The sequence below is a fragment of the Helianthus annuus genome, chromosome 12, assembly GCF_002127325.2.
Source record: "Helianthus annuus cultivar XRQ/B chromosome 12, HanXRQr2.0-SUNRISE, whole genome shotgun sequence".
In the NCBI taxonomy this organism is placed as follows: Eukaryota; Viridiplantae; Streptophyta; class Magnoliopsida; order Asterales; family Asteraceae; genus Helianthus; species Helianthus annuus.
In genome coordinates, this window is record NC_035444.2 from 135,407,643 (window position 1) to 135,429,838 (window position 22,196).

Below are 22,196 nucleotides of genomic sequence, written 5' to 3' on the forward strand. Positions count from 1 at the left end.
TCAACAAAATCTATCTAACTTTACGTCCACACGGTTATTTATACACATGAAACTACACCTTCATGCGGACTAAGGACTTCCTTCGTACGAACGTAATTACATCTGTGCGAATGAACATACCTTCGCACGGATGTGTTACTTTCATATGAAAGTAACTTTACAGCTTAAAAACCATATAATCTAGCATTCATCCTATTACAAACTTGACACGACTCGTAGATATAGGTAGCAGACTTAGTGCATCAAGAAACTCCCCCTTGGATGTTGCCTCAATCTCGTTCAGTCTTCAAAAATCTTCATCACTTCGAAAATTCTAACGCCCGTAGAGATACTTTCTAAGTCATTGACGTTTTAGCTCAGTATAAGACATCGGTTTTTGATCAGTAAGAATTTGCTTGTTACTAAATTGAAATCATCTTATAGATGACTTGAAAATTCCTGAAGTGTCTTTGTTGTTCAACATTTCATCTTGTTCCCTCTCTCTTTCAACTTCTTCTTCATTCTTATTATTATTCATATAAACATTTTGAGCATCAGACTTCGAAATTCTCGGTTCTTACACTACCATTTTTTCAAAATTTTCACATATTTCTAGTTTTAACAACCCTCTAAGTTAACCAAGTCCAAGTTAATGACCTTGGTCACCTGATTTGACTACCAAGTCTAAGTTAATGACTGTCATAACCCAATCGATGGCGGAAACATCGGAGTGAGACGAAAAGGAGATTGCAAGAGGCTTCATAACACTCATGTGACAAGTGTTTAATAATAAATTTTATTTCATTGCTAAAAGAATCAAATACATTGTTTGAAATAGAATACAACAAGTTGAAACAAATGAATTATATTACACCAAGTATTTAAAGTTTAAAATGTGTTTCTAGGCATCCTACTAAGTTCCGTGCATCATCAACATCATCATAAACCAGCAACATGTTTTAAAGTATAGTTCAATACAAAAATATTGGCGAGTATACAATTTTGGTGTACTAGCATATAAGTATAAAATGAACAATCCACATGGCAAACCTAGTTATCAAGATTAACATAAAACTGGCAAGCGATTTACAAGTCAACCCTCTGATTACCGCAAGAATAAAGAAACTTAATATGACCTCTCGTTCACGGACGGTGCGTTACTCCTATAGCGCTATACATGTTAAGGGGAGGCTCGTACAAAGTTAATGACAAGTTCATCACATAAGAATCACCCAGAAACACGAATCCAGCATAACATATTAGTAAGCATGTATTGGATTATTTGTATGATTGCATAAAAGTATGTATGTTGAGTGTATTTTGTTTATGTAAACATGTTGCACCCAAAAAGTGTAAAAACAGTAAAAAGGGCGTCGAGTATACTCACAGTTTGCGTAGAAATTTCCACCTAGGGAGTTTGACGAGTCTTGAGTTGTTGGAACACTGAAGTTACCAATTTTGGTTTTTGAACTTTTTGCCCAAAGTTGAAAATCTTGGAGATTTGAGAGAGTTTGGAAGTAATTTGGAGTTGGTGCAAGTGTTTGGAAGGTGTTAGAGTTGGTATTTATAAGAGGGTTAAGTGGTTAGGGTGTAAATGAAGGTGATTGGGGTTTAAATGAAGGTGGTTGGGAGTTAGGAGGGGTATTAAATAAGTTAGTTGGAGGTTAGGACATTAAAAAAAGTGGTTGGGGAGATGAAAATTTTCATTTTTAGTCCTTGCACTTGTATTGTTGGTTATTTTATGATATAACTTGTATTATTTACATAAAATTAAGTATAAATCATGTATATAAGTGTAACTCAAGTAAAGTTAAGGTATAAATAAGTATTTGAATGCATAAATATGTTCGTGAATAAGTATGTATTTATGAGAATGATTAGCAAGTATCAAGTATGTGAATAAGTCAAATGTAAACAAAGTACGAATAATCAAGGTATAGTCTGTATAAAATGCTCAAGTTTTATTACGATCAATGTTTCGAATTACGAAGCAGGAAGTGAAATACGAATACGTTACGATACGGATATAAGTTTCCAAAAATAGGGATATAAATAATCTTTGATACGGATATAAGTTTCTAAAAATAGGGATATAAATAATCTTTCTAAATAAGGAAGGTTTCAAAAGCGAGGCGTTACAATGACCTTGGTTGAACACTTTGTGAACAAATTGATGTTTTTTATCAATGTTAAGTTTCAAATTAATTAACTTGTAATCTTTTCAAACATTTTTAATTTCAGATTCTCTCCCAACCCATTGTTCTCCAGATTCTGTTCAGCAACTTCGGATTTTAAAGATCAGTGTTCCATCATCGGCAGTAAAAAATAAGTCGAAATAAAATCTTTTTGAATTTTCCAAAGTTTATGCTAAAACACACTGAAAATCTTTTTGGTTGTTTTCTAAAATTAAATATCTACGTACAAACATATTTACAGACATATTTTTCTGAGTTTGTGTAAGAGGAACATATCAGTTTTTGAGACAAATCACCAACATTGTTGATCTGAATAAACTTTAAGTCTTAAACAAGTTCACTTAGATTGTCATTAAACCTGTACACAAATTTCAATTATTTCAAGATATATTAATTAGATGTCTTAGAACTTGTCTTAATCGTGTTCCCCACCTCAGAATATACTCCTGTATCAAGATTCCCTAGATTTCATCTTACACGTGAATATATCTAAATGATATCTATATCTGGGTTATGCGAGGCTATGAGAGCTCAGGTTAGTACCATCGTACAAACAAAGAGATGAAGGCTAGGGTTTTAAAGCAAGAGTATTCTACAAATGTCATTCTTTCAATTTTGATGTAGTTTAGGGTTTTAAAGCAAAAGTATTCTACAAGTTCTAGGCCATAGCCAACGCAAAATCCGAAGAACTTGTATACTACCTGAGATATCAACTAGTTATAAAGACCTACTATCTCAGAATATGGCAATCTCTCAAACGAAATTTCAGTGTACAAAGACCATATATCTGAGAGATGTTAACCACGAACTAAGAAGTTTCGTTATGTTTATATCTCAAAAACAACTTACTGAACGTGCGAAGTCTACTGGGACATCATCAGTGAGACCGTTTAAAATTTTCGTTGTTACATTTCTTTAGCATGTTGTGATAGTCTACAGCTGTACTATCATTTCCTCTTTTATACACGAAAACTTGATTTTTTTTTTCTTTTTCTATGTTTTTGTACTTTTCAAATTTATATGTTTTTTTGTATTTTTCACAACATATTTCTCCCCTAAAATCAAAAACATATTTTTGGATTTAAAGAAAAACTTGAAACAAAAACTTTGACAAACCGATGAGGATTACTTCAAATCGCCATCCATCTCGGCTTCACACTCTTTGTTCCCCCCTGATGACAAATCTTTCATCCCATTTAATTTTAAAAGATATTGAAACTTTGTTCGATCAAATGGTTTTGTATATAAATAAGCCTTTTGTTCATCAGTGTGAATTTCTCAATACGAGTCAACTTTTTCTCTTAGCAATCACAGATAAAGTGATGTCGTATCTCGATATGCTTAGTTTTAAAGTGTTGAATCAGATTGTTAGTTATGTTAATAGCAGCCCCATTATCTACATATATGGGAGTGTTTAGAAACTACAATTCATAGTCTCTCATCTGTTGTTGTATCCCCATAATTTGCGGACAACAACTAGAAACATAAATGTATTCTGCCTCACAAGTCGAGAGAGCGATTGTGATTTGCTTCTTACACTGCCTTTCGCACGAAGCGCATCATCCCTTCGCGCAAAGCGACCTTGTTTCAGTTGTTTTTGAAATTATACCATTCGCACGAGTGGCATACACCACTCGCACGAAGGATCACTTCCCTTCGCACGAAAGGTTATTTGACCAAGTTTTGACTTTTTCAGGTACTTTTCATGAAGTTTAAGATTCTAACCATGGATTCTGAATTCTACAACGCTTTTGCTACCTCATCAACAATGTTGGCTCAAAGCTTGAATCTCGATAACGAACTCGGAACAAAAGTGAAGCCTCCTAAACTGATGAGTATGGAAGAATACAACGGTTGGCGTGAACGTTCTGCAATTGGTACAAGCCAATTCAATGGAATGTTGGTTCTCAATCCTTAAAGAATATTCCAAACCATTGAATGAAAATGGTACAAAGATGACACTTATGAATTTAAACCAATAAGAAAGGGAAGCATTTGTTAGAGAAAAGAAAATGGTGAACTATTTCCAATAGTCGATAAAAGATGATATCTTTACGTTCTTACAACATTCCGGTACCGCGCATTCAATCTGGATTGCTTTATAGAATAAATATGAGGGCGGGAAAGAAATGTTGAAGAGCAAAAAGGTATTACTTAAAAAAGAGTTCAATATTTTCGACTATTTGAGAGGTGAAACTTTGAAACAACTTATCGAGCCGTATTGTCATCTAATTATGGAGCTGAGAAGGTTTGGGATCGAGAAAGAAAGGGATGAGTTGGTTGACAAACTGATTGATGCACTTCCAAAGGGAGGTGACTGGTCAACCTACGTTATGATCATAAAAAACAGTCGTGAGTACGAGACAATGAGTTTGAGCATGTTGATTGAAAAGCTAGATGGTCATGAGTTGGAACAAAGGAAGATGGCCAAGATGCAAACTGCTAACATTCAACAAGATGTAAATTTGTATTACCGTGGTAGTGTGCCATCGAATGTTCCGAGCCCTAAGATACAAATAGCATTCAGTGTTGATAATGCATCAGGGTCAACTCCGAACAACTCATCTAGCAGTGGGTTTTCTTCAGGATTCTCAAACTTTGAAACAGATCCTTCAACCCCAAACACAGAATCATCTCAAGCCTCTAATAATTACTCCAACCAAAAACAATTCAAGCCATCACATAATACAGTGTAATATAGTTGTAAACCTCTAGAATTCTCAGGGATAGACGAGGCAGCAGCTAAACAACAAATGGTTTTCCTGGCGTCAGTCTTAGAATCGTATGAAAGTCTTGTTGCGGGTAAGATCAGGAACCCGAACATGACAAAAGAGGACTATGACCAGATAGACCCTAACGAGTTGGAATTAATTAATATAAAATGGTGCATGACGAATATTATTCGGAGAGCTCAGAGGTTTATGGAAATCACGGGTTGAAACACCTAGTATGTCCTGACACGAAACTCGGATTCGATAAATCAAAGGTCACCTGTTTTAAGTGCAAAGAAAAGGGATATCTCAAACGAGAATGTCCTAACCATGAAGTCAATGACAGTGTCAATCCGTTTCATGATGATTATTATAGAAAGGCCATATATCACAAGAATAAGCCATAGCCACCAAATATGTCAAGGCCACAGATTGAGGATGGATCCTCAAAGGAGAAAAGTCAGGCATTGATGGTTACTCAAGAAGACGAAGGCTTTAACTAGGATAAATACATCCCAAAGAGTGACAGAGTGGCTATGATTGCTGAGATCATTAAGGAACCGAAACCTGTGGTTGAGGAAATTGTCAAAGAACAGGGAGATATTCTTTTTGATTTTTCTTATGATGAAGAGCCTGAGGACAACAGAAGTTTATTTCTTAGATTTGTTGATTTTATTCCTCCTAACTTGATGAGTTCTTTTGCAGGCTTATGCGAAAGTCAAGCGAGATACTATAGAATAGAGGAAGAGGAACCAAAGAAGGAACAAGTGGAGGAAATTATCTACGTCAACAAAGAAATGACTGCCGAATATCTTGCTGAGATTGCTGATAAAGCAATGATGATAAACTTGAAAGAGGTAGTAAACAAGGCTGAGTCCAAGCAAAATGTTGAGTCAGAAAATGAGAGAGTAGAGAGTGAGATTAAAGAAAAAAGTTAGATAAAATCTGAAACAGATAAGATTAAAACTGAAACTTAGTGCAAGAAATGTACGAAAACGTGTATGGCTTGTCGAGAAAATATTGCTACTATCATGATGTTAAAAACTATTGTTATGGATAAGCAAACTGCAATAAATAATCACATAGATAAAATAGCAGAGCTTAAACAAGAACTTAAGAAAGCACGAATTGAAACCGGAAGAGTAGAAAAAAACAAATTAATTATTCTACTACTTCTTACGTCTTGGATCATATCCTCCCGAAACCAACCGCGAAAGATGAAAACGGGGAGGATGTGTATGGTTATGGGGAAAATAGTGGTGTGGGTTATAACCGCGTTCCACCTCCTCTGCGTGATGGCTATTGTAGGAAGAAGCCGGCGGGGTGGAAAAAGCGTTGAATATAAAGTTAAAATGTGTTCAAACAAATGAAACTTATAAGTTTCCTGAGAACAGTGATGTAACATATTCTAAAAATGATAAAACTGATGATGGTTGTAAATCTGAAGTTGTTAAGAATGTGGCTGATAGTGTTTTTGAAAATGAAACAGAAAGTGAGTCCACTAAATACCAAAGTTCAAAGAATCATTTTGAAGATGAAGAATGTTTCCATAAGAATAATATTCCAAAATCCAAAATCAACTTGAATGATGATCCAAACTTGGTCATGTATAAAATGAATGGATCGGATAAGTTGTATTCGGGCGAAGAGTTTCCGGTTAAAAATGTGAATTCGAACAAAATTGAAAAGGTTTTTAAACTGGTAAAAGAGGATGTCTCTGAAAATGACAATTTGACAAGTAATGAAAGGTTTTTAAACTTCACCAAAGATAAAGCTTACTTGTCACACCCCGATAAATCAGAGCTGGGCGTGATCTGACTTGTATCTTCATTGCACAACGTAAGTAGTTAATGCTAAGACTTCTAGAAAGCAAACGCCCACGAAGTACTGGAATCCTCATGGTTCTCCTATTCCAACCGTGCCATAATTTTTTGAAATGCAACCAGAGAAAGAAGCATACGAAAAATCAACATAAAGTTGAGCGAATTCATAGTTTATTTGTAAAAGATTTGGAATAATTCTTTCTGAATAACCGTTTTTTAAAATATTGTTTTAGAAAACGAAATAAAAATCATTTTCTTTGGCATGTTATATGAAAACTTTGTATTTGTGAAACTTTGTATGTGTAAAGCGTTATGTTTGTAAAACTTTGTATTTGTAAAGTTTTGTGTTTGTAACACTTGTGTGGCTGTTAATGTCTACGCATGACAATGACAAACATGCCCGCATGAGTCTGGATGTTGGACTGTTCAGTCCTTAAGATGAAGTCCTTAGGTGCATGCAAGATTTTGGGTTGTATGTGGGACACACAGTCCCGTTGTCCGTGTACAGGACCAACCAGTCCTCCTGTTTATATGTAGGACACCCCGTCCCATTGTAACTAGGACCAACCCCGTCACTAGTGTCTGTAGCTCATGCATGTTTCGTAAATGCTTATGTTTTTTTTGTAAAAATCAGTATGTTTTGCATAAGTTCTCGTAAACCATTAGAGATTATGAAAATTCACAAACCATTTGTGTTAGTTATAACTTGTTTGTAGCATGGTTTAATAAAATGTAATTTTTGTTCATCAAAAACTATATGTGTCTTAGCAACGTGTATGTCTAGAAAATATGTAATTTTTGATCACCGAAAACATTTAGAAAAATGTAAAACCGTAAAAAGGTGGGGTTATGAACTCACCTTGATTTCCTTGTGCAAAGCTAGCTAAATACGACTCTGTGATGTCGTTTACAAGGCGTGACTCACTAGCGTGCATTCTATAATATCCCTAACACAGAATATCTTATAAATTTCTAAATAAATGCAGTAACTAAACTACGTTTCACCGAGCTTTACCGAGTCGCTAACCGAACGATCCGATGGTATGATGTTAACTTAATGAAAACGATTAAGTTATACTTGTTAAGTTCCGTTTAATGTGGGTGAAAATTACTAAGTCTTGGAAAGACTTAGTTTTCAAGAGATTTAAAATATATAAATATTTATATAAAATATATAAATATATCGATAGAATCTCGTTAGTCGTCTCGAGAAGTCGTATGTGTATGTAAAGAATATTTATATGAAAATAATATATAACGATCAATAATTATCAAAATATAGGTATATGGCGTTTAGGCGTTTGAAATAAATATAAAAAGTTATATTTATTTTATAAAAGAAATCATCGAGCTTTTGACGTTTGAAAATATATATAAACGTCATGTTTAGTTTATAAGGTTTTCGAGTCGTTGACAATTGAAATAAATATAATAAATATGTCTATTTTATTAAAGAATTTTGAGTTTTTCGATATTTTAACTAAACATAAATAACTATATTTATTTGTAAAGAATGTCCGAATATTTGTTGTTTGAAATAAATAACTAAATATATTTATTTTATAAAAAGGTTTTCCGAACTTTGACGTTTGTAATAAATATAAGTACTTATATTCTAAGTTATAAAACATTTCCGAGTTTTTGACATTTGATCCAAATATAAGTGGTTATATTTATTTGGTAAAAGGGTTCACCTTATCGGTGTTTTTGCAAGTCATAAAGTGTCGTCGAAGGAAATACACTTTTGTGTTTTCTTAAAAGTCGCTTGATATCTATAGTTGTTGTTTTACAATAAAACACGTTTTGTTTTCGGATTTTCTCGAAAAACGGGCTGAGTTTCTTCTGTTTTTGGACGCCCCCGAGAACACAAGTTGTCGTTATTTTTCAAAATTCAACAATTATTCAAGCCATATAAACAATATATATATAAGATTTCTTCAAATATGTCATATTGTAAAATGTAATTTAATTGATCGATTCGAGCTCGTTTTTCACGTATTTAATAAAACTATAAAAAAATAACAATAGCTGTTAAAATCTTTACCAATCTTCGCGTCGAGACGTTGACTGAGTTGACCAAGTCAACTGAGTTAACCGAGTTAATGGAGTTAACTGATTTAACCGGGTTTGACCCGAGTTGACTGAGCCCGAAACTAAAGCTGACCGAGTTCCAAAACCGACCTGAATCCCGGACCCGAACCAAAGTCGTTGACCACAGTTGACCAAGCTGCTGACCAAGGTTGACTTTGTTGACCCGAACCGGTAACCAATTTGACCCGACACATTGAACCATAACCGAACCAAGCTTGACCCGAACAACCTTTGACTCGGTTTGACTGGACTTCACCCAAATCCGACCCGGAGCTAACCCGAACTAGAACTGTGTTGCACCAAAGCTTGAACCGAAACCCGTTGAACCGAATCTGAGCAATAATAACCACCACAGCCACCTGCTCTGCCGTAGCTCACCGCCGTGGCTCTGGAGGCTGTACCGCAGCCGTAAACCACCATCATCAACAATCTAAAAAATGGGAATTGGCCTGTAATAATCCCACCTAGACCTTATTGGCCATTAATAACCGACCTCAGAATATTCCCCCCACCAGTCCCGCCTTTCACCTATTTTTCCTACAATGGTCCCTCGTTAAAAAAACTTAACGGAGTTAAGCTTTTTTCCAAATAACACATTTTTTAGGGCTTTTGATCAGAATGATGATACGAGTCCATTGATGTAAAACTTACTTCGAAATGGTGCTCCAAGTGACTTGATTTTGGTTAATTGGAAATTTAAACACCCGGATTGAAGCGCCGTTTACATCGTTTGGAGCACCATTTTGAGGCAAGTTTTACATCAATGGATTCGTATCGTCGTTCTAATCAAAAGACCTAAAAATCTGTTTGTAATTTGGAAAAAGCTTAACTCCGTTAACTTTTTTTAATGGGGGACCATTGTAGGAAAAATAGGTGAAAGGTGGGACTGGTGGGGGGAATATTCTGAGGTGGGATTATTAATGGCCAATAAGGTCTAGGTGAGATTATTATAGACCAATTTACCTCTAAAAATATAAAAATTAAAAGAAGGCAAAGGCTTTTACCGGAAACTCGCCGAAAACCCAGGAATGCCACCCCCGCCGTAGATGGCTCCGGCTCCGTCGTTTCTCTCTCTTTCTCTGTTTCTCACACCGCCACACCGCCGCCTTGGGTGGTGGCTCTCTCCTCCTTTCCCGATTTCTCTCTCATCTGTTTCTCTCTCTTCTCTCCTCGTTCTTCAGGGTGTCGGGGTGTGGGAGGGGTGTTCGTGAGAAGGAGAGTTGTGAGGGTGTGGTGTCGACTGGCCGGTTAACCAGCGCCGGCAGCCGGTCGGTGTAGTGCCAGTTAGTTAATGAGAAAGAGAGGAGAAGGATGTTGATTTGTGTGGGTTGAGATCATTTGTAGAGTTTTCCATTTAAGAAGGAGATAAGATCCTTCATGTTTGTGTGTTTGGGTTAAATGTTAGAGAAAACTAAAGAAACAGGAGGGAAGAACTTCATATGCAGCTGTGAGTTGAGATTAGGGTTTCACAAAATGGATTTAGGATAAGGTTTACTCTATTTTATACTTAGGGTTCTGTAGTGGGCTTGGGCCCATGCCCACACGCCCGCTTCTTGAGTTTTTAGTGGCTCGTCTGCTCCTACGATCCCGTTTTCAAACCCGAGCTTCGCGAGGTGTCGTAAAATAAAATTTAGGGTCACAATGTGTAAAATAGTGTCGTATATCGTTATTAGACGCGTATTTTGTCGGTTGCGTTTTAATGCGTAAAATGTGTAATTAATCGTTTGTAATCCATTCTTCGATCTGATTTTGACTACGGATATTAAAAGTTAATTACGCAGCTAAATATATCGTAAGATTTAAGTATTTGTCGGCGTTGTCAGTATTTTGTTCGGTAGTTCGTTATCGTTTAATATTTATCAGATTTCACGCAGATCGTCATATGCGTACTGTAAAGTCGAATAGGCGTTCCTAGGCATACTAAGGGCCTAATTAAGTTAATTTGTGTTTTAAACTATACTTATAATCATCCTAATGTTTGTTTATCATGTAATTAGGAGCCGTAAATTACCGGTTGTCACATTCTCCCCCTGTTAATAAAATTTCGTCCTCGAAATTTAGACTACGTTAACTCCTTAGAGTTATGTTATGCGTAGATAAATACGAATAATACCAAAGTGAATGACCACGTAATCAAATCAAGACTTATTCGAATTATGTGAATTCAAGGACATACTACAACAATAAGAACCCAATGGTTAAAAGGATTGTGTTTTGGCATTTGATGTCAAGGGAAATGAGACAAAGGAACTTTCAAATGAACTTTCAATTCAAGGACATACTACAACAATAAGAACCCAACAAAATTTCAAATGAACGTTCACAATATGCAAATGAATTCTAGAAACAATAACATTCGCTAGATGAAACTTAGAATCGACAGGCACAAATGAAATAGTTTTGCATGAAATGCTCGACCATGATTAGCCCAAGCTACAAGTTATAACGACGCCACAAGGTGTCGCAGTGATCGAGATAAATCAATAATAGCGGTGACCGAACAAGTTCACTGTGTTTGAAATCAAATGAGGTCTCAAGGAAGTAAGTCTGCACGTTTCTCTCAAACAGACATCATAGGATTTTCAGTTGAAAATGGAATATCAAGAAATAATGTTTTCGATCGACGATGAAAAACCAATGAATATCGCAAAACATTTGATCGATAATGAAAGAACCGTTAGGAGGTGCACCGTAATATAACATGAATCTGTGTACCATTATCTTAACACACGATTGTATTAAGACTGCTTTAATATAATAAATCAAAGTGGATTTAAAATAAATCAATAAATAACAATTAAATCCGTGCATGAGATGTGTAAACGAGATTAGCGCAAGCTTCAAATTAGTGAAAACACCACCACAAGGTGTCGAAATCAACAGAAGACTTAATGGAGTCGAAGACCAAACATGTCTACTCGACTCGGAACAAATGAAACTCTTGTTAAAAATTGATTTGAATATGATGCTCTCAATACATCATACGGTGTCTTGAATTGAATATGTGTAGTGGACAAGTTCAATCAATTGAACTTGGTTTAGGCGCAATTCGACAACAAATACATGTATCAACAAGTAAATTTCGGCATGGTTACAACGAAAAACCATATACATTACTTGAAAAGAAAAGAAGTTTCAAGAAATTCATTGACTCGATAGAAAGGAGTCAACACTTACAATAATGCAGATCATCCAAATCACGAAGAAATAATTAGATAAAGCGAAATAATATTTGAAATTTTTTATGGGAACGATTATTCGAAGTGGAACCACATGCGTAATAAACTATGCATGTGTAACATATTAATCTTTCAAAAAATTGAGGCAAATGAGTGTTCGCTAAAATGAAAGAAATTATTGTGATACAATGACCATTAAGAGGAGTAAAGATGCAATTATCTGCTCACTAGATGCAAAAGTTGTAATTTCAATAAAAGAAATTTAAGGACTTTACCTAGGGTTGCATGTGATGACCGGTTGTTAGGTGACATTACCATAGAATGTCGAACATAGCGTATTCGTCGTTAATGAGATAGGGGGAATGCGGAGACATCCGTCTTCTCCTTGGCGTGATTCGTGTCGTTGCAGGATATCGTGACAAGTTGTCGCATTTTGATCACTAGTCCTCTTGCTAACAGGATTATCATCGTCCCTGAAATGCTCAATCGTGTCCTCTCAAAGATCTTACCTCGAAATCCGTATGTGACGTACTTCAACCTCCATTGATGTATAGACTGAGTTTCGTGTAATTTTGCGTGTCGGTACTTCGTTTTGCGTATGTTACCTGCTCGGTTAACTAAAATAGCATAGACGACACAATAATGGCGTTTGCCCAAGTTAATAGACGTGTTTCCTAAGCGATAACCTTTAATGAACTTCGACATAAGTTTCCAAAGGTTCTAGATGCATGTTTCCTAAACTCTCAAAGTTTTGTTTACTTTATGTAACTGTTTTGTGTATTGTGTATAGAACATAACATTAGCGTATGTTTTGTGACGCCCACTTTTTGACATTCAATAAATAACATAAACTTCATACGAATTTTTACAAAATTTGGGCATGACCCATTCGTAATATAAACGATTCCCTGCTTTTAACATCAACATTCGAAATATGTTCTAAAAACACTTTTCAAAAGATACAAAGTTTCACAAAAAGAATCTCGAGCTCTAGGGCTTACTGCTTAACTTAATAAATACTACTACCAAAATTGATTTTTTTCTGACATTCTATCCTATATATCGGAGATATAAGGTTTGAACTTCCACTTATGGTAATCGAACTTGGTAATAAAACTCTTTCCCGGCAAGAAGATAAAAGATTTCCTTCGGGTACCTGTGGCAGTTTACTATAACACCAGCCTCGGGACTTCCTTACTTTATTCAATTCTTCTTTTGCCCTTCCTGACCTGGAATGACTTGCTTAGCTAGTTTCCTTGCTCGTGGGGTTAGACTGATAGAGGGATTAGCTGGCTCCTACTCCTACAGGGTTATAAGGTTTATCCACTTCCTTACTTCCTCAAAAAAGGGGGAGACAGGTTTTAGAACCAGCAAACCCTAGAAGTCAAAATAAGGTTAAGTTCTAAAGCAGCTATCCCGAAGTAAAAGCTCAATTACATCAACCCTTTTTCTTCTCATATGCCTTCCCTATATATAGTACTGGGGCTAACACGCTAGGTCGAGCGGTCGCCGAAGCTTGCTTGTTAGTATAAAACTAATGAAACCTCAAACCAACCAATATCAAGACTACTCGGGCATACTTAGCTTTTCCTCCTAAGATAAGAGCTTTCCACCAAGCTTGTCACTTTTATCAACCTCTTCACTAATTACCTAGTAACTTTGAAAAATGAATTTCCACTAGGGTAAAGTAAAATAAAGGGAAGATGAAAAAACTACTACCCTAGCCTAGTAAGTAGTTGTCTATTTCGCGTGCCCTTCCTGTACTGACTTATACTGACTTACTGTATACCGCTGTTAGTGGACTGACATAAAGTGATCTCACATCGGCTTGGAAGAGATTGCGGGACAATCTATGGGATACGGAATAAAATAGACTCACTTCGGCAAGGAAGAGTAAAAAAGCGAAAGAGGCTTTAGTTATTTAGCTGTACTTTGAGGGAAACCAAGATGCTTGGGAGAAAGGTTGAGGGTAAAAATGGACATGAACGATGTTTTGATGGACATAAAGAAATCGTCTTGGTAGCATCAAACCAATAGAACAAGGGTTAGCTCTGCAGCTGGTCTACAAGCAAGGTAAGTAGGTCCATGCGAGCGGCCCGGATGTACCTTTTAGCCGCGAGGGGAACCGGGTAAACAAAGTCGCGATCAGACTGAATGGTAGTTTGCTGGGCCTGTTGCTCCCGGAGGCGCTGGTTCGAATCCAGTTCGTGACAACCACAAAGCCTTTGATCATAGAATATCTCGGGACCCCGCTGGTTTGTAAGTTAGCGGGGATTTACCTATCTGATCATCCTATTCCTCAAGAGTGGACTGAAGTCTATCGGGGGAGGATGTTACAGGTGTTCCTGAGAGAACAAGTCACCCAATGTAATATTTAAAACTTTAAACTACTACGACCATCGTAAATAAAAGTTTAACATTTACATTACAAGATGATTTTTGACCATTACAAAAGATAACTTGAATCGGAAGCGCATAAGGGCGATATAGTGTGTTCGGTCCGAGCTTGCCAACATCAAGCGTGAGATTTACCTACCATACATAACACCAAACATTTGTTAGTTCAAATACTAAATAAAATTCAAGGCTTTCATTCACTTATCATTATTCGACCCGTTAGCAATTTACCATTTTTGTTCACAAATCTTGTTTGAACCATTCTTCCTGTATGACAATATTTCCGTTAACTTTCTTTTATTCCAACATCTTGATAACATTCATGCATACATTCCATTCGACTCAGTAATAATGAGCCCATACTCAACATCGTCTCTATTCGTCATACATGTCCTAATTACCCATTTACAACGGGTAAATTATCATACATAATTGAAACAATTACATCATTTTTGACCCGTTTACAATAAGTCATTACTTAACCATTTCACATCCTTCTTTCCAACAAGTTTGACTCACTTGAGTGGTCATTATACATCCGAAACTATTGTGCTACTTATCCGTTTTCCAACATACATCATATCAAAATTTTATCATAAACGAACATACAACTCAACACTAAGGTTTAATTACTAAGCTATCATCCGTGGAACTACATAAAAGGAGAGTTAGGTTCATATGAACTTACTGTGGTCTTGCGATGCTTGCGACTTCAAGTAACTCGTGCCTTCGTCTTTCTTTGCGCCTATACATTATAACTTCATTCTTTTAGCGTTCATAAACATTACTTCACATATGCATTTGGTTTATTCATCATAACTTCATAATTATACATACATCTATTTTCACTTACATCATCATTAAATCAAGAATTCATGTCAATTTTCAAGTAAATCATTCTTAGGCATTTCATCGAACACATGGCGTGCATACTAACTATGAAGCATAAAGTACAAGTACTTAAAGCATGTTTTTCCATAATTCATCCATTGACTCACATAAGCATTTCCAACTTCACAATTTGCCACCCTAACCACATACATGTTGTTCTAAATCATTTAATCATCAAAGTATCATCAACATCAATCTAATTAGCATGAAGAATTTCACAAGTTGTTAATCATCTTTTGACATACAAGTGGGTTTTACCCTAATTCATCATCATAGAGAATTTCAAGCATAATTTCAACTCCTACATGTTCATATCATCTTGCATTCATGTTTAATTCCATAAAAAAATCACAATTTTCACATAACCCACTTAATCAAACATTACCAAATCATGAAATTAGACTTACCTGATGTCAAGAACACTAAAGGGATCATCATTCCTAGTTCATGCATTCACTTAGCCTTCAATTTCCTTCTTAATTTGATGGATTTTAGAATGTTAGGGTTTTGAGGGGAAGAACTCCCCTGATCTCTTCTCACGATCGCACACACCCACAATTGAAACACTGGGCATTTTTGTTAAGTATTTTAATTACACATTTTCACTTTTAAACCCCTCATCTTTTCATAACATGTCACTTTTTCCTTTTCTACATACTAACCCAATAATACTTCATGCATACATAAGAATTTTAGACTTACTAATATTTATAAAACTTTAATAATGGTAAAAATCTATGTTTACCATTTCTTTTTGTCAAAATATTGCGATTAAAACATTATAATATGTCATACGAAATTCGGGGTGTTACATGTTTAAAAACAAAATTTTGATTCATTGTTTTTGGCAACGGTTGGAGACCATATTCGAGTCTTAGGCGTTATGTATGTATTCAAAGTCTTAATTATCTAAGTCCCCAAAGAAAGGTGAGGTTAGAGCCTAGGTATCTAAAAATAAAACCCTATTCGCTGAAACCTATAACTCTGATACCAATCTGTCACACCCCGATAAATCAGAGCTGGGCATGATCTGACTTGTATCTTCATTGCACAGCAGAAGCAGTTAATGCTAAGACTTCTAGAAAGCAAACGCCCACTAACTACTCGAATCTTCATGGTTCTCCTATTCCAACCGTGCCATAATTTTGAAATGCAACCTGAGAAAGAAACATGCGAAAAATCAACATAAAGTTGAGCGAGTTCATAGTTAGTTTGTAAAAGATTTGGAATAAATCTTTTTGAATAACCGGTTTTTAAAATATTGTTTGAGAAAACGAAATAAAAATAATTTTCTTTGGCATGTTATATGAAAATTTTGTATTTGTGAAACTTTGTATGTGTAAAGCGTTATGTTTGTAAAACTATGTATTTGTAAAGTTTTGTATTTGTAACATTTGTGTGGCTGTCAATGTCCGCGCATGACAATGACAAACATGCCCGCATGAGTCAGTATGTTAGATTATTCAGTTTTCAAGATGAAGTCCTTAGGTGCATGCAAGATTTTGGGTTGTATGTGGGACACACAGTCCCATTGTTCATGTACAGGACCAACCAGTCCTCCTGTTTGTATGTAGGACACCCCGTCCCATTGTAACTAGTACCAACCCCGTCACAAGTGTCTGTGGCTCATGCATGTGTCGTAAACATGGTCGGCCCTGGGGGTGGGCGGGGAGGACCACCGGCCAGGGCCCGATATTTCGAAGGGCATGTTTTTTATGAAAAATACCCGATAGGTATATGTTAATTTTTTTTTAATAAGGTATACACGTACAAACACCAACATAGGGCCACTTACAAAACTATTTTTATGGTTTAGATTTGTTATTAGCCCATTGGCATTAGATTTAGACTTTTGGTGAACTCAATACCCAGTTTCGTTAAGGCCTAAGGGCATGTTTTTTCGAGCTCAAACAGGGTACACGAATTCTCAGGGTCGGCCATCGTAAATGCTTATGTTTTTTGTAAAAACCAGTATGTTTTGCATAAGTTTTCGTAAACCATTTGAGTTTATGGAAATTCACAAACCATATGTGTTAGTTAAAACTTGTTTGTAGCATGGTTTAAGAATATGTAATTTTTGTTTATCAAAAACCTTATGTGTCTTAGCAAAACGTGTATGTCTAGAAAATATGTAATTTTTGATTACCGAAAACCTTGTTTGTTTTCGCAAAATGTGCATGTCTTTCCACCCTGAAAACATTTAGAAAAATGTAAAACCGTAAAAAGGTGAGATTATGAACTCACCTGGATTTCCTTTTGCAAAACTAGCTAAATACGACTCCGTGAAGTCGTTTCCAAGACGTGACTTGCTAGCATGCATTCTATAATATCCCTAAGACGGAATATCTTATAAGTTTCTAAATAAATGTGGTAACTAAACTACGTGTCATCGAGTTCTACCTAATCGCTAACCGAACGATCCAATAGTATGGTGTTAACTTAATGAAAACGATCAAGTTATACTTGTTAAGTTCCGTTTAATGTCGGTGAAAATTACTAAGTCTTGGAAAGACTTAGTTTTCAAGAGATTTAAAATATATAAATATTTATATAAAAATATATAAATATATCGATAGAATCTCGTTAATCGTCTCGAGAAGTCGTGCGTGTATGTAACGAATATTTGTATGAAAATAATATATAACAAACTCGTATTATATGCCGCGTCTCATATGATAATTAACTTCACAAAATTTGATTTTTTTACTTTTAACCCAAGACTTTTCATCTTTTGTAATTTAAGCTCACAAGTTTGTACTTTTATATTTGGTCCTTATACTTTCCACATTTCGTAAGTATTCGTTTTATGTTTCGTTCTAAATCTTACGAGTTAACACAGCGAGACGCTCGTGGGTAGTTTAACGTTTTGTGTGCTTATATGGCGCAATGTGTGAGGGTCACAACACGTGCGTCTTAGATCGACTTAGTTATTTTCTATATTTTACGTTTTGTTTTAATTTTTCAAATTAACATGCCGCAACTTAAATATTAGTGGTCACCGGTAGAGATGTGGTATTGATGCTAATCAGCATGGTTATGGTTTTAGACCCCTACACAATATGAGAGCTTAATGCTAGTTAATATTTCTTTAAAACATTTTAATCCCTTGTAACAAATTAATTCCTTTATATAACGGAATGTCATGCGAGCCAAAGTACCTTACTATTAATATATATATTGTGGGGTCACCTCCCCTTGCATATATAAACGCCAACCTCCTTAGTGTTGTTGTTGGTTTCTTAGGTTCTAAGCTTTGGAAGCAGTCTATTAAGACTGGCTTTTCTACCATAAAGCTAAGCCATCTGCCACACATCCACAAACCCTACTCTTCATACTCATGGATGGTATGAACCATTTTCCTACGGATGAATGGATACAACAGTATCCCAACACAGCCATGGCTGGGGCAGGTGGTGAACCATATGATGCTACTTCCACAGCGATCTACAGAGATTCTAGCCAAGGAACGACTGCCCAGGCTGGTGAAGCTGGTCCTAAACCCATACGAAGGCGGTCGAGGGCATCCCGGAGAACACCGGTCACCGTCCTGAATGCTAGTCCAACTGAATTTAGGGCGTTGGTTCAACGCTTCACCGGCTGTGATAGCAAAGAAAACGCGGCTTCGGCTTCGATGGTCAATTTACCAAAAGGTCCTGTCAACATAGACTTTGCAAGGAATGATGCAACTGAAAGTTCATCAAGGTATGCATACTTTGATAATCAGGCCAGGTCATCTCTACAAGCTGAGCAAGTGCAACAAGTAGGTGGCTGGAATCATTTGCAGGCTGGCTATGGAATACAGAATGCTCCTGGTATGCATGAATCCATTGATGAATCTTCATTAATGGCACCTCAAAGAGATGGTGGCAACCATGGGTATAATGTTTGAAGGTGTTTTGGACTTTTCATTTATATATAGTTTTATTAAATTTTACTTATTACATCCTTATGCAGCTAGTGCAGTTTGGTTCAGATAAACAATAAAATGCCAGTCGTTTTACCTAACTTTCATGTTTCATGATCAGGATTTCATTTAGAATTGCAGCTTTAGCTTTTCCATGTAAATAGAGTTTGTTTTGGAATATTATGGATTTCACACCATAAATCATTGAAGTTCTTTCATCTCTCTTAAATTTTAAACAGTAGTTTATATAAATTATCATGTTGATTTTGATTTAGGTGATCGCTTTAAATTTCATTTCAACCCTTAGGATTATTAATACACAGACTTTGGGTTAAGCCGTCCTCTCTCCACATATAAATTATCAGCTAAGGTCTACAAGTTTGTAAAAAGCTTTTTATGTTTGAAGATGAGGCTTTGGTTTGTGATCCGTTTTCATCTAAGTTTTTAGGTATGTGGATAAGGAATAAGGTGGGCATAATTGGGATACAAAACATGTTTTATCAACATTCTCCTAAATGAAATTAAAAAAAGTAAATGTTTGACTTTATAGAGTTTATATTATAACATCAGTGCAAAAGGTTACAGAATACGGGTCCCAACACATGCATAGGACCAAATGACATCGTAAGTTTCCACAGAACCAATGGGTTGTTTCCTTGAAGCATCAGACCTGATGAATTAGTTTTAATTTGACCCCAAAAAGACATCCCTTTCAAGTTGGACTTTTCATCCATTTCAACTATGTGTGAACTCTAGGATAATACACACACATATATATATATATATGTATATATGTATAGAGAAAGAGAAGGATCCGTTAGGACCACCCTTTATTGTGAGAACCGCGAGAAACAGTATGAACACAAACAGTATTACCTAAAAAAATCTAAAAAAATCCAAATTTTTTTTTTACTATTTTTTTTGGAAAATCGCTATATTTCGTTTATAATAAAAAAATTTCAAAAAAAAAAAAAAATCGAGTCACAGTTATCCATGCACATGTGCATTTGTATCATTTCTTTGACAAATTCCGTAATTCGTTACAAATATTAGACAATTGCACTTTCATTTACACTACCACGTGTAATACACTACTTTTTACGTTAACAAAATAAGAAATGCACATGTGCATTTATACGTATCAACATAAAATAAGGTGTGTTGGTACACTACTTTCTCTTTCATCTATCATTCCATCCATAATACACAAACATGCACATGTGTATTTTTGTCATGTCTTTGACAAATTCCGTAATTCATTACAAATATTAGACAATTGCACTTTCATTTACACTACCATATGTAATACACTGCTTTTTACATTACCAATATTAGAAATGCACACGTGCATCTATATGTATCAACATGAAATAAGGTGTTTTGGTACACTACTTTGAATACACTTTCCCTTTCATCTATCATACCATCCATAATACACTATCATTACTTCCTACCATCCATAATACAACACCATTACCAATATTTTCACTTTATTACATGTATATCAACACCATTTATACCATTCGGTCATCATATTACATCATAAAGTAACAACTATAGCCAAACCATCAACCACTAGATATAACTAACCAAAAAACATGTATATGGGCCTACTTCTCCATTCAAAATCACAAACTTTTTTTTACTAAAACATGTTATATCATGGTTATACCTAATGATTCACATGTGCATTTTGAATATTGATAATGTAAAAAGTAGTGTATTACGGATAGTATTGTAAATTAAAGTGCAATTGTCTATTACTGATAACGTATTACGGAATTTGTCGAAGTAATGATACATATGCACATGTGCATGGATAACTGTTACTAAAAAAAAGTATTTTTTTTTGATAACTAAATATAGCGATTTTTGTTAAAAAAAACATTAAAAAAAATTTGAGTGCTTTTTTTATTTTTTTTTAGATTTTATTTTATGTTCACATTGGTTCTCGCGATTCTCGCAATAAGGGTGGTTCTCAAATGAACCTTACCATATATATATATATATATATATATATATATATATATATATATATATATATATATATATACACTAGTCGTTTACCCGCGCGATGCGGCGGGAAACATATTATTTAGGTTGGTGAGTTTAGCTAAGTGTTTGGCTATGTACAGGGCGACGCCGATAATTTACAACTCAAAACTCGTTTTCTGTTAGTTTATCAATATTCTAGGTGGTTCCCGTGCTTTACGTTAGACACGCCGATTTCTAACAAAAATTTAAATAGAAATGTAAATGCAACAACACCTGGAACTAAAAAAATACCTAGAACTACTATATTATATGACGAAGAAAAAGTATCAGCTCTTGTAACAAAAATAGCCAAACACTTAGATTATGTGGATTCAAACTGAGGTATATTGTAAAGTATAGATAAATGAAATGACGTTGATGCGTACGCCGTAGATGTTACATAAGGTTTTTTCTGTTGGATTTCTGGTCGCAAATATAAATACCAAGTCCCATGCCTTGTTTATATTGTTATGTAACAATAAAGTATACAAGAGACTTGAAAATAAATCCCAAACCAATTGCCTTGTTTCCGTTCTAGACACATTAATCCATACATTTATACCCTTATACTCATAGAATAAACAAATTATAATAATATTATGTGTAAATGATATTTTTATATATTTTCTAGTAGGAAACCCGCGCGATGCGACGGCAACAACAATTTACACCGCAATATTAGTTTTATGTTAATTTATAAACCATCTTGTGATAAAGCAATCAGAACACCACAAATGACAAACCCACCCGTAAACACCACGATCACACCCCCAAAATTCATCCCCTAATCAAAGAACAAACTCGGATATATCAAGAAACTCACAGTACTTGATAAATTGTTAATAACTACAGATCTTTTACATTAAATCTTGTTAATTTTTAAAAGGGGAAACCTAAATCTTGAAAGTTTGCTACAAATCAATGTATAACAGAGAAATAAAAACAAAAATCCCACCTTTTTGTTTCAAGATTTAAAAAAGATTCAATTCTGG

The 22,196-nt window shown here is 35.2% G+C and overlaps 1 protein-coding gene and 1 long non-coding RNA gene across 2 annotated transcripts; one reads left to right on the forward strand and one right to left on the reverse strand.

Moving 5' to 3' along the window:
• Positions 1 to 14,349: 14,349 nt before the first annotated feature.
• On the reverse strand, positions 14,350 to 15,806 carry LOC110897077. Its single transcript, XR_002568419.2, has 3 exons — positions 15,674 to 15,806; positions 15,064 to 15,120; positions 14,350 to 14,510 (listed from the first exon to the last, which is right to left on the reverse strand). It is a non-coding gene; the product is annotated as an uncharacterized LOC110897077 (long non-coding RNA).
• Positions 15,807 to 18,489: 2,683 nt separating this feature from the next.
• On the forward strand, positions 18,490 to 19,382 carry LOC110895809 (VQ motif-containing protein 22-like). The gene has a single exon (XM_022143165.2). The coding sequence runs from the start codon at positions 18,604 to 18,606 to the stop codon at positions 19,153 to 19,155; it is 552 nt and encodes a 183-aa protein (XP_021998857.1). The 5' UTR covers positions 18,490 to 18,603; the 3' UTR covers positions 19,156 to 19,382.
• Positions 19,383 to 22,196: the final 2,814 nt, after the last annotated feature.